The 12,819-nt window shown below is 51.4% G+C and overlaps 1 protein-coding gene across 4 annotated transcripts in view; it reads left to right on the forward strand.

Annotated features, from left to right (window-relative positions):
* Positions 1–3,683: 3,683 nt before the first annotated feature.
* LOC112994481 (netrin receptor DCC) overlaps positions 3,684–12,819 on the forward strand; it is a 547,074-nt gene continuing 537,938 nt past the window's right edge. For all 4 annotated transcript variants that reach the window (XM_026118858.2, XM_026118859.2, XM_064499826.1 and 1 more), the window contains exon 1: positions 3,684–4,199. In XM_026118858.2, the coding sequence (XP_025974643.2) occupies positions 4,109–4,199 (91 nt within the window). In that variant the 5' untranslated portion in view covers positions 3,684–4,108. The remainder of the gene's footprint in view (positions 4,200–12,819) is intronic.

The raw sequence follows: 12,819 nt of genomic DNA on the forward strand, positions 1-12,819 counted from the left end.
ATAGCATGTTGGAGCATGTTGGGAGAGTGGAAGTAAGGAAAACCATCTACAACTCCAAGTGCCCACTGCAGGCAGTCCTTTCCTTTCCATGGTGGCTGCTCTCTTTTAACCTTCATGCCATTGAACCAAATGCAACGTTTCATGCAGTTATCTCACAGTGCTGAATATTTATTAAAAACAGAAGGTGGAGCAAGCAGAAAATAGACAGGCTGTTCACTGAAAAATCCTTTTCTGCATCTGAGGGAGTTCAGTGCTCGGAGGTGTCTGACCACCTGTAAGAAACGAGTCATTGTGAAAGCTGTGTTGAATACTTAGACTGTAATTTTTGTGTACATACAGAAATAGTGATGGTGTTACTGAGAACAGAGAGAATGTAGGTCACAGAAGAAGTGGGAAAAGAAGAAACCAAAATACGAGCAAAACCAGGGAAAACAGCAGACGCAAGCTGCAGACAAAGAGCAAGTGCCAGAAGCAAACACCATCTGCAAACAATGAAGAGAAGGTGGTTCCAGCATGGAAATCATCTGACTGATTCTGGATATGACCTTTAGAGGGAGATGAATTGCCCCCTAAAATGTCTTCAACTCTGCACCTAGATTAGGTTTTGACATATAAGTATCTGAACATCAGTAGATGTTCAATTAGATGAATCCCACACAAAATGACTCCAAAATCACTATGTTTTTCCATAGTATCAGCAAGGATTGAATGCTCTTCATTATGCTAGTTTAAATCAAAGTAATTCCAGCTACTAGTTATCTTGCTATTAATGGAAAATCTATGAAGGGACTCCATCTCCTTCTGCTCTTGAAATAATTTTCTAAAGTTTTCCTTAGATTCTGTATTATTTAGGTTTTCACAGCCTAATTCAGAGTGGTTTAAAAGAAACTGTTGTAGACCTCCAAAACCACACATCTTCAAGCCATGCACAGCAACAGATTAAAACATAACATATGTCCCAGAAATCTGAAGTTTCTCCTTTATTTCTGTAGATAAGAAACCTGAAGACTGACCTATGCAATTTCTAGAGTGAAAACCCCCCATACTGAGGCCTCTAGGTAGGTAACGAAGGCATTTCCAGGAAGGCTCCTGCTTCCAGAATCAGAGAATGAACTTTCTAGTTTCTTTCTGGAAGAAACCAGCAGCCAGAAAGTTACTGAAATGCATGCGGCAGCTCTGTATGTTCCACTCGCAGGAAAGCTGGGTGGACGGTGGCCAAACAAGCTCTACTAGGCTGCGGTTCCTCTGCCGCTGTGCAGACCACAGTTCGACCTGAGGCATGACACGCTCTAATTAAGACAAAGCAACGACTGCAGGCAGAGCATACTGGTTTGCTGGCTATTTTGAATTATTCTTGCATAAAGTTATCTGAATTGGAAAGTCAGAATCCCAGAAGAAAAACATCCGATGCCGTTCACATAGAGATAGGCCGGAGCTGCAGAATTCAGCCTGGGATTTGAATCCAGTTTTCCCGGAGGTGCCAAGACACTTTATGTAACATTGGAGATGTTGATTCTCCCTCATCAAAAATTCATGCTCAGTTGAAGAAACAACCAGCACCGCTGCAGTGGCTCCCTGTGCCCTTTCTCTGCAGGAGAGGACTCCCCTGCCCGCTGCCTCTGGGCAGTGAGTAACCTTCACCGTGCCTCCACGTGCAAGCGTGTCCAGTGAGCGACGACACCACGGCACACGGCTGTGATCTGGGACAGCTCAGCGAACACATCCGATGGTGCCTGCCCAAGGTCAGAACCAGACTTGCAGGCACACAGTGCTTGTGAACGGGACCAGACTGTCAGGAAGCAGCCTGGGAACTCCTAAACATGTCCTTACCCCTTTAGACCCAGCGGGGACCGCACTTACTGCCTGATGCCAACTGGAAGTGCTCAGTCCTTTTAACATTTCAGCTTAGATTTTGGATTTTCTGGGTTACGTTGTGTGCATTCAGTGTGCTATCTGGGCTGCCACTCAGCTACCCCCTAACTTTTAACGTAGTCCTTTCAGCTGCTTTGAACCCAGGATCCACAGCCCCTGGTATCTCTTACTTCCAAGGCTCTGGTGCAGATCCTCAGCTGCAGTAAGTCTTTACAGCTCTGGTGACCTCAGGGCTAACTTGTATGATCTGAGCATATGGTCTTGTTTTTGCTTTCTGATTCTTTTCTCTTCAGATAATTCTGTTCTCAAGCGCTCATCACAAAATTATATGTTTGGGATAGTCCCGTCTTCCTCATTCAGCATAATTCTCTGTCCTGGGAGAATTGTACGTGTGGTTTTCTTTAATCTGAGAATTTGCACAGGGCTGTTGAATAGCTGTGAAAACAAAACCACAGTGGTTTGAGAAGATGTTTAGAGGGAGCTGAGAATGTCCCACTGGAAGAGAAGGAGAAGAGCTGTGGTTAGGTTGTGGGAACCAAAATGGTGCTGCCAAAGTGTGTAGCGGTAAAGTAGAAGGAGAACAGAAGAAAGGAAAGGAAAGAAGCAAAAATACCGGACGCAGAGATTATCACTGTCAGCAAGCTGGGCAGAGGTGTGATGAATCTCAGACTGGCTGGCACAGAGCAGTCCAGGTCCGGGGTAGGTTTCTTCTCTTCTAGAAGAGGGTGACTGCACCCGACTGCCCACTGGGAATGGTCTCCGACCCAGGCTCATCTCTGAACCATGCCTGGGAATTGCTTGGGAGGGGGCTGGTGGTCAGCCCCACGGCAAGGATTTCTCTAACAACTTAAGAAAACAGCTGATCACTCCCCCAGGACTGAGTGCGTTCCCTTGAACTGGCTGATGTGCTTCCACATGTCCAGCTTTCTGCCTACCACACCTTCCGATGGCCAATTGCAACCTGATCTATTTGAGGATTAGGACTCTTAGCCACAGCTCCCACAGCCTTTGTGGCAGTCCGTGGCTGGGTGGGGGGGAACAGCACTGCAAGCTAGAGCATCACCTGCGCAAAGGGAGCCGCTGCAGCCCTGGGGGTCCCACCAGCATGTCAGAAAAACCCCGAGCAGCGGCCCTGCGGCCACGGGGTGTGCTGGGGCCCGGGGGGCCTGCTGGCCGGGCGGCACAGCACTCAGCAGCGTGGGAGCTGTGAAATCCCCAGCCTCTGGCATCACGGTTTTCTGTGGAAAGCTCAGCTTTCGGTTCAAAGCCTAAGCTTTCAGCTCTCAGCTTAACAAAGTCGTGGAAGAAAGTCAACCTGAAATTTCCCAAACTGAGAAAACGGGTAAGACATTTTAGAACAGAAGGGCGTGGAGTGTGGGCGAGCAGTGCAGGCAAGCGCAGGCAGGAGTGCAGGTAGCGCAGGCAGGAGTGTGGGCAGCGCAGGCAGGAGGGCGGGCAGCAAAGGCAGCAGGAGCGGGCAGGGGCGCAGGGGCGCGGGCAGGGGGCGGGCAGGAGGGCGGGCAGCGCGGGCAGCGGCGGTTCCTCGCCGCGGCCCCCAGAGGGCGCCGTCGCTCCCCCGTGGGGCGCTGCTGCTGCGGCGGCGGCGGCGGCGGCGGCTGCCGAGCGCGGCGGGCTCCGTCCTGCGGCGGCCTCGCTGCCGCCGCCCGCGCCCCCCCCGCCCGCCGCGCAGCGCCGGCCCCGGCCCCGCGGCGCCCCCGGCCCGGCGCCCGCCCGCCCCCTCCCTCCCTCCCCCCCCGGCCGCCCGCCCGCTGCCGCCGCCGGTAACAAGTGAGAGCGGCGCAGCGCCCCCCCCCCCCCCGCCGCGCCTTTCAAACGCATCTGTCGGGAAGGAGGAAAAGCCACCAGGTTTCCCTTTTGTATCCGGCTTTTCTGCGGGGTTTTTTCCCCCGCTTTCTCTTTTTTTTTTTTCCCCCTGGTTTTTATTTTTTCCGCTTCGCGCGGCGCTGGGAATGGAGCGACCTCGGCTCTCTTGATGCGCGCTGGACGGCGGTTCTGGCAGGATTTTCCTATGTGCGCTTCTCCAGCGGTGGGAGGACCCTTCCCCATCCTCGCCCGTTTGCTCGAGTTAGTTTCCTGACACGCTCGGGAGCTCGGAGGCTCCCGCACTGCATGTAACTTTTCCCCCCTCCGCCCATCCCCGTGGGCAGCGCGGCGAGGCGGCAGAGGGGCCGTGCGGGCGCCGGGCTGCTGCTCCCGCCGGGGCCCCGGGTGAAATATGGAGCGGAGCCTCGGAGGCGCCCGGGGGCCGAAGCCGGCGGCTCTGCTCCTGGCGCTGGCGCTGCTCGGCCCGCAGCTCCGCGCCGCCGGTAAGTGCTGCGCGCTGCGGAGCGGCGTTTGCGCGGGGCCCGGGGCTCCTCGCGGGGCTGGGGAGGCAGCCGGGGCTACAGCAGCCTGCGCAGCCTGGGGAAAGAGGGCGAGCGCCGAAAAGCGAGAAATCGGTGAAAAATAAAGGCGAGCTGTGGAGGGAGGTGGTGTAATACCTGTGTGCGTGTGTAGCGGCGGCGGGGGGGCTTAGTTCGGCTCCTCTTTTGCACCTGATCGCGCCGCAATTGGATCTATTCGCCTGTAGCTTTTCGGGTCTGTGTGCTGAAATCGAGGAGTGGGGGGGAGGCGTCGTTCGGCGGGTAAAGGGATAAAAGCCGAAGATGAGTTAGCAAGCCAGAAAATGCGGCTGTCCGCAAGGCATCGTCCAACTCTCTTGGATTGCAATTCTTGGGGATTGCACCTCTCCCTGCACTTGGCAGGCACATTTCCTAATTAAAAATGGCAAAGCCAGTTGTGTCTGGAACTGGGGTAGGGAAGGGAAAAGAGGGAGCTGACAGCGAGACGCTCTGGGGCTGCGTGTGCGGAGGGTGGAGAAGAGCTCGGAATTGAAGAGAGATCTTTTATTGCGAAAGAAAAAAGGGAAATGGGAGTGTTAGCCAAGAAGTATTAGGAACTAAGAAAGTGCAGCTTTGATTTGCAGGAGACTAGGGGTGTGCGTGCAGGGTGGAGGGAGATGCGTGCAAGGAAATATTATTCTCCGGTGGTCATTGTATTTTCTCCAAAAATAAAGGAGGAACACTTCACTAGGAGAAACCTTGGGGAGAGAGAGCCTGAAAAATGCAAAAAAAAGACATAAACACACATTTGAGCACGCTGCCTTCACAGCAGCCACTGATGAACAATAGAAAGCAACTCCCCACCGCCACACGCACTCGACCGCTAAAGCCGATTTTTGTAATGGGGAAAGTGCTGCATGCGAAGCCTTTGCAAAAAGATCTTTGCCGTCTTGTAGCAGCACTCAGGTTATCAGCTGTATGCAAATGGCAGTGCCTCAGATTGCTGGCGGAGGTGGTGCTGCTCTTAAACAAATGGATATATCTTGTGATTGTTTTATTTGGGGGAGTTGGCGAGTGAGCTGGAAGACGCTTCTCTGCAGAAGGAGGAGGTTTATTCGGTGCGGGTGCGGGTGCCTGTGCCTGCGTGTCCCCGGCACCGTCCTCTGCGGCTCCGTGCCTGGAGGGTGGCACCGGGGCAGCCGGGGCAGGGCAGCGAGCGGGTGTCGTTTCCAGCGGAGAGGCGAGGAGATGGGAGACATGTCCGTGATTCTCCTTGGTGGAAGATGACTGACTTGCAGGCTGCTTTGCTGGCAGATGCCGAGATGGAGCAGCGTCTCCGTGCGGGTGTGCGAGTGTATGGGGAGGGGGTGACGGGAGCCGTGTGCTGTGGCAGGGGCCAAGCACGCTTGCTTTCACGGCACGGTGGGGAACGGCATTGTTTCGTGGTGCGGGGCTGAATCCGGCTGTTGTCTGGCTGTCCGGGTCCGTCGTGCCCTTCGCCCTCCGTCCGCGCTCCGTGGGTTTATCGCGCTGCTTGCCGGCGGCTGCCGTTTTTGCGTTGCGCCAAACCCCCGCCTTCGCGAGCCGCAAACGCGCGAAGTTTTCCCTGTAACCCAGCCCCGGGGGCCAGCGCGCGTCCGTGCATCTCGCATCCCGAGGCAACCCACGAAATCAAATCAGGCAGAGCCTGCCCCTCGCGGGCGGGCTGCTCGGGGGCCGGGGCCTCCCCTCGTCCGCCTCGGAGCGGTGGTTTTCGGGGCCGCTGGGGTGGGAGCATCCCCGGGGATGGCCCCGGCGGCTGCCAGCGCCGCTAACAAAGGGCTCCCACCGCCACCGCCCAACGGGGCCGCGGCCGGAGCCCCACGCCGTGCCGTGCCGAGGCGCGCGGCCTTCCCCAAAACTTTGGGAACAAAGGCCGGCGTGGGCGGAGGAGCCAGCCCGGAGCGAGCCCTTCGCCTCCGCTTTGCCCGTGTCCGTGCGGTGCCACACGTCTGTGGGAAGAGAGAAGAAGCAAAACGCAAGCTGGGACTTTCCCTGGCTGAAGATATAAACGTGGGGGAACAGCCGATGATGGGCGATGTTTGCTCTTTTGGGAAGAGACGACGGGAAAGCGTGTTACCGCTAAAAGCGCACGTGAATCACGTAGTACCGAGTTGTTACAACGCTGTGCTCTGCGTGCGTTTCGAAGGAGCCACACAAAACTTTCCCCTTTTCTGTCTGTAGGGGGAAATTCAACCCCACCGCAGAGGTGTTTCTGGAGTGGCTTCTCTGCTCGGGGTTTCTGGTGAGCAATTCCGTGTCAGGGCACCGTGTCAGAGCCCGGCGAGGTCCGGGTGCTGTGGCAATCACTCCTCCTGCGAGTGGTGCAGTATAAATCAGCAGCGACCTGTCACAGCATCCATTTCGCAGGCAGGCTGCCTGCCCTCCGTGGCAGGAGGCATGTGAGCCACCCCGGCGCTGCGCGAGCCCGCCGGCCGCCCTGCGTTCAGCAGCGCGATTTTAAGAATGGAAATGAGCTTAGCTGGGGATGAGCAGTTTACATCTGAGAGGGTTTTTTTTCTCTCTCTAGTGTCCTGATTATTTTTGTATAGCGTTCTTCTTGCTCTACACCTTTTTGTCCTCACTCCCCCTCTTCCAAGTTCATATGATTCAGGATCAGCGCTGGCTTCAAATACAGTCAGGAATACTTGTGTTCAGTGGGATTATGCCAGTTTTACTAAGGTCCAGGTTTCACATGTAGCTCACTCACCCTTGAATATCACTTGCTTTTCCCTCCCAATACAAAACCTAGCGTGAACTGTCTGTTCCAGGGCCCGAGACATGACAGCCCCGTCCGGATAGTCTTGTATTTCTCTGTTTGTCTGGACCCAGCTTTGATTCCCTGGCTTACGCTAGCACTTTACGATCTTTGGGGCAGGAAGTTTCTATTTCTTTGCTGTGCAGATTCGCAGCAGGATCGTGGTCCGCAGTGAGGGCTCCCAGGAGCAAAGGATTAATAAGCACGTCTGGGCTTCTCAAACTTGGAGAAGAAAGTCTCTGGGACCTGCTCATTGCAGATGCTGACTGGAAATCCAAATGAGTTTGAGTTCTTCATATGATCTGCCCCCATTTAATTTGAGAACCGGCACGCTGACATGATGATTTGAACTTCCCTGGAAGAGCTCATACGGGGATGAAGAAGCAATTGCCACCTTCTCCCAATCCACCCAGTCTTCCACTCTGCTAGGAAGGGACCAAAAAGCCTAGCTTTGCCTTGCGGTCCTGCCTTACTATTTGACTGCCAAAAGCCTTGTGCCATGCGAGGTTTGGTGTTTCCCGCTAACCTGCAGTGTAAGGCCGGGCTGCAGGGACTGGGGCTCTGCCCGAGCGCGGCCCCGGCACGTGTTGGGTGCGACGCCTCGCCCGGCCTCTTCCGACAGCAGAGCGGTCTCCGTTCTTTCCGTGACATGGCAGCTAAAATAACTCTTTCAGAGCCATTCCTCAGTTGCTCAGCACACACATTTTCTACCAGATGTCCTTTAGAGGGCCAGCACTGATTTCTTAAGTGTAATTTTTATGAGATAAAATAATGCTAAAATTGGGTCCGTTTCCTAGATGCCTGCTTGCGTTGGTGTGTGCAGCTCCAAGAGTAAAACGCTGCAATGGATTTGCACCTACGTTCTTCATGGAGGAGACTGTTGTAGAGACTTCACTGACTGAAGGAAGTTGCCCTTTCCTGCTGTTTTAGTGTCTTGCCAAACTAAGGATCGCTGGCTCCCGCCATGCCGGTCTCAAGTGTTGAGCGTGTTGCAGTGCTGCTGTAGGGACGAGCAGACCCGGAGGCTGCAAGTGAGCCGACAGGTAGCTCCTGAGGTCATGTTTGCTATGGTAAATCCACCAGTTGATGCCATTTCCATACATTAGTCACTTCACATATAGAACAAAATGGTTGTGGAAGAAGCTGATACTCAAAGGGGGGATCGCCTTTTCACATCTCTGTTTTCCCCTTCTGCTGAAATGCAGATTTGTGATCGAGGGAGTCAGTGCAGCCAGTCACTGTCGTAATACAAATAGATGTGAATTTCTTAAAATGTTGGCCTTGCCTGGATGAAAAGTATACTGACAAATTCCACCGAGGGTTTCATGATTAATTAACTAAAGGCAAAAAATTCACTTGCTCCATTAAAATTATCCCTTGGGGGAAACATCGACCTAAATTTTGTATTTCCATTGCAATCCAAAGTAAACACGCTGGGCTTTGTTCTGATTCCACGTATAGCGTGGTTACACCAGTCTTGCCTTGCTGTGTCCAACGCGGTTGCTCCTGCCTGTTCGAAGAGCAGGAGCTGGGCTGCGAGGTCTCCGCTCCCACCGAAGAGGCGTCTCGCCGGGAGCACCCACACGTCTCCTCGGGTGCTGCTGCCTATTGCAGGGGTTTCTGAGCAACCTCAGTTGCGATTTGCTCCTGAGCGTGGGGAGCAGGCTACGGTACTGGTGTTTATGCCATCTTGTATCAGGAATATCTTTCTTCAGTATTTCTCATGCACGCTTTAAGGAGTTTCTTCTGAAATGTTTTAAGTGGGAATGCCTTAAATTGTTATTGCTTCTGGTCCTTATGGAAGAATCTACTTACTGTGTCCATTACGTAGCTCCTCTTCCCCGTTCCTTTGTGTAAACTTCATGGTCTATTTTACCTTTTCTGCTGATGAAAAGCAACTGTAATCTTCTCTCTGCGACGTTCAGGATGCTCGATGCTTGTGAGTCCTCTTTTAATACGGGTGGAGAGCCTCGGGCACTCGAGATTTGCTCCTTTTGGGTCTGCTCTACAGCTTCCTGTTAGAAAAAGTATCAAATTAGGTTTATCTTAGGGAAGCAATGGCTGAAAGTGAAGTGTAGCTTCTGATTGCTGACAGAAAATTCACTGATAAAATAGAGTATGCTCTTCCTGAAAGATAACACATCAGGTAATTGTAAACCCATCAGAATGGTTTCTTTCTGACAATGTTTCTCAATTTCAGCTTTTATGTGAAGGGCTACGGCTAAATTGGGCTAATCGCAGAACGTCTCGCTCGATAGTTTGTAGATGTCTCTGCTATAAAGGAAGCTAAATCTCAGAGAGGCATGATAAACGCACAGTTAAATGTCTCCAGTTCTGTCTCTGTTGATGGCAGTCATATGTCGATGGTAATGGCAATATGTGCTGTAATTTTATAAATGCTCTGAAGTATTCAAAATACATTGAAAACTATTCTAAATTGCTGCCCAAAGTTTCAGCAAAATATTGGTTGTCAAACAGAGAAGCTGAAGGAATAATATCTCCTTGGAAATTACATTACCATCTGAAAACTGAGTATCTCCTTGTCCTTTAAAGTAGAGTTTAGAACACAGAGACTAAAGATGTTTTGATGATTTTGTTTACTTTTTTGGTGCTTTATGAAGAGTTGTACTCGTTTGATCAGTTGTACCTAGCACATGGCCCTACTTTCCTATGCTGGCGGTTCACGAGGTGCTTTCTCCCCAGCTTGGAAGCTGAACGTGAACAGACAACAGCCATCACACATTCAATAGGCATGGGTGGGACCATTCCTGGAATCAGCTGGTACAAAATCCTTTGCAATACATCTTTAAAAAGATTTTAAGAAATAATAGCAGGGGCATATAGTATAAAATATGTACACATGGCTCTCCCAGGGCCTGGTCTCCAAAGCCAGCTGAGGTTGTTCTTTGTGGAGCCAGGACCTGAAGGTGAGGGTGGAACCGCTCCTTTTTCTGCAGCGCTTTGCCTTTTCCAGAGCTTTGATATCAGTTTCCTTCTGTCTTGGGAAACGGAGCCCCGAATTTCCAGGAAATTGGACTTAGTGAAATAGATTTCAGTTCTTGCAACAAGAACAAGGCATGACAGAAGTAGGTGAAGTGTTCAGTGAAGCTGCTGCGCAAAGGATTTCCTGCTCTGTGCACACATCTTCCTGGACAGTGAAATACCCCCCCATCCCACCCATCCAAGGGTTTATGCAATTGTGTGTTTCTCTGTTTTAGTAGGGGAGGGTAGTTTGGCACTGGACGTGGCACTGCGTTGTGAAACACTGAATTTAGCGAGATCTCAGCCACGGCGCTTGCAGAAGATGGACGGTACCGTGGGAGGGGAGGCTGGGCACCGAGGAGCGAACGGGGATCTCTGCGAATTGCTGGGTTTTGCTGCTCTTGAGAGGTCCTGGAGATGAGCTGAGCTAAGGTCAGCTCCTACATCACTAGCAGAGCTCTACAATGAATGACAGTCTCCTAGTTCATACTTTTATGATTTTTTTATAACAGCAGTTTCATGGCCAGGTGTCCACTGAGGCTTCAGATGTTTCGCAGGCAGGGGCTGCCTGTGCTCCTCCGCAGCTGAGGAGCTGCATTTCTCCATTTCCAATTTCTCTCTGCTTATTGCTTTTCTTTCTTTTTTTTCGCTGAACTATAGTAGCTCCATTCTTGCCTCCTATTTCCCAAGTTGTTGTTTACTCCTACCACATACCTTCCTGCAGTGGTTCCTTGACCATCACCACGGCTGTTTCCCCAGTGCTCTGTGAAATCTCAGTGCAGCACTGCTGGTGCCATCTCTGTTTTGGTGGAAGTCCAGCGGGGTGACTCTTGGGTGTGGGTAGTTTCTACACGGCAAGTCTAAGAAGGCGGAGAGGTTGTATCACTGGAAATTGGCCTGAAGCTAACTATTATTTTGCAGTGCCTAACTTGCTTTTGGATATACTGAGAAGAGAGCAGTTGTCATAGAAAACAGTGACACAAAGTTGGTCTCTTCTCCATCCTCTCACAGATGTGAGCCTCAAGGGAAAGCAACGAAGGAGAAGTTTTCACTTGAGTCCCGTGTATCATATGCTTGTGCTTGTGCTTGAGATGCTGCAGCCAGGGTGGGAACTTGGCTATGCAGATGATGCTTCCATTAAAAGAGGAATCGTTGGATTGTGTAGTATGGTGAGGCAGTTGCTCTCAGGATATCTGGAAGCTGACCTCAGAAATATTCCCTCAGATGCTGAGTCCAGGTTCCTTGTCCCTTTTTCTTGGAATTTACTTTGAGGAGGAACATAAAAGAAGCCAAATCTAGTTTAGCGTATCTTAGAAATCCCTGTTCTGGAGGTGTCTGAAGGCTTGTGACTAGACAGCTGTGTGACCTGCAGCTAAACTGGTGGGGATTTCCACCTGGCTATAGAGCTCTGAGAGCAGTAATTGGAGGCAACATGTCAGCTCTGGACAGGGTCAGTTGATATAATCACATGAAGTGTTTCTTTCTAAAGGCAGGCCTCCCAAAAGCGTTGCAATTAAAAGCTGAGTGGTGCTTCCTGGAAAGCAAGGAGTGGGTTGATGTGGGGAGGCTGGTAGGTGCCAAGCTGAGTTGGGCATTTCCTCCTCAGCCCATAGCTACCGAAAAGGGCTCACGGGATGCACCGTTCACATGCTGGCCTCCTTCCTCTTTGAGTTTCTCTCTGACACTCTTCCCCTCGCTGGTCAAAGACTAACAGCATTTTAAAAGCACTTTTGGGGGTCTCTATCGGCAATATTCATTCTTCTTCTGCTCTTAGAAGCAAGAACGGAAAAAGAGAAAAAATTAAAAGGGCTCTATGGGGCCTTAGCCCATATTCCGTGTTTTCCTCTCTACCTTCTGATGCTCAGAGGGAACCTGAGGAGAAAAAAAGCCCTTAAAAGTTTCCCTCCGCTCTTCCCCAGTGCTGAAGACACGTAACCGGCCGTGGTCATGGTGCGACCCAGACCCGTGAGCCTGCTTCTGAACGTTTCTGCTTGCTGGGGAGGCCCTCTGCCTTCTCGCTCAGGTTGTCACCGCCTTGGTGGCAGGTGATGGCGTAAGAGCCCGGTGAAGGACCGGGAAGTCCTTCTCTGCAGGACTTCAGGTTGTTCAATTTTGGTGTGGAGTTTGTGCTGGGCCTCGCGCAGAGTGGCCCGAGCGAGCGCCCGGGAAGGGACCTCTCGCAGAAGGGGGATGTTGTTTCCGCGGGTGGCTGGAGGTGACATTTCACGGCAGCGTGGTTGCGGTGATGTGGGTTTTTTTACCCCATGTTTATAAAATCCAGTAAATTTCATACCCGTTTTCCAAATTTCATGCTTCTTTTCAGTGTTTCCCTTACCCAAAGCGAGGATCATTTTTCAGCGTTCCGCCCTCCTTTGTTGTATCCTGGATGCTGCTGAACTTGCTGTTGGTGAGGCTGGTTATCCTAATTTCCTACATATTATTTGTAAATTTGTCAAAAAGGCTCACGCTCACCCATTCTGCTTTGGCTTCCTACACAGTTTTCACTTCAGAAGATTGAAAAGGTTTAGATGAATTATTGAAGCGCAGTTTGTCATACATATGAAAGTAGTTAACAGTCTTGGATTTAGACTTTGCTTCTAAAAGGAACAGGGGGATTTTTATGTATTTATTTACAGGGGCCTCTAGACCTTTTTATTTTCCCCAGGCATGAAGAATATCGTGTCTTCCCATAAGAGAAGCAGCATGAAGCAAGTTATAAAATTAACTGAAGCTGGCAGCTCTCATTTTACAGTTCATGATTAGGAGGATGCGAAACGGAAACCGTTTCGTACTGCTGAATAGCGTCAGGATGTTTTTTTGCTGTGT

The sequence above is a fragment of the Dromaius novaehollandiae genome, chromosome W (assembly GCF_036370855.1).
Source record: "Dromaius novaehollandiae isolate bDroNov1 chromosome W, bDroNov1.hap1, whole genome shotgun sequence".
NCBI classification, from domain to species: domain Eukaryota; kingdom Metazoa; phylum Chordata; class Aves; order Casuariiformes; family Dromaiidae; genus Dromaius; species Dromaius novaehollandiae.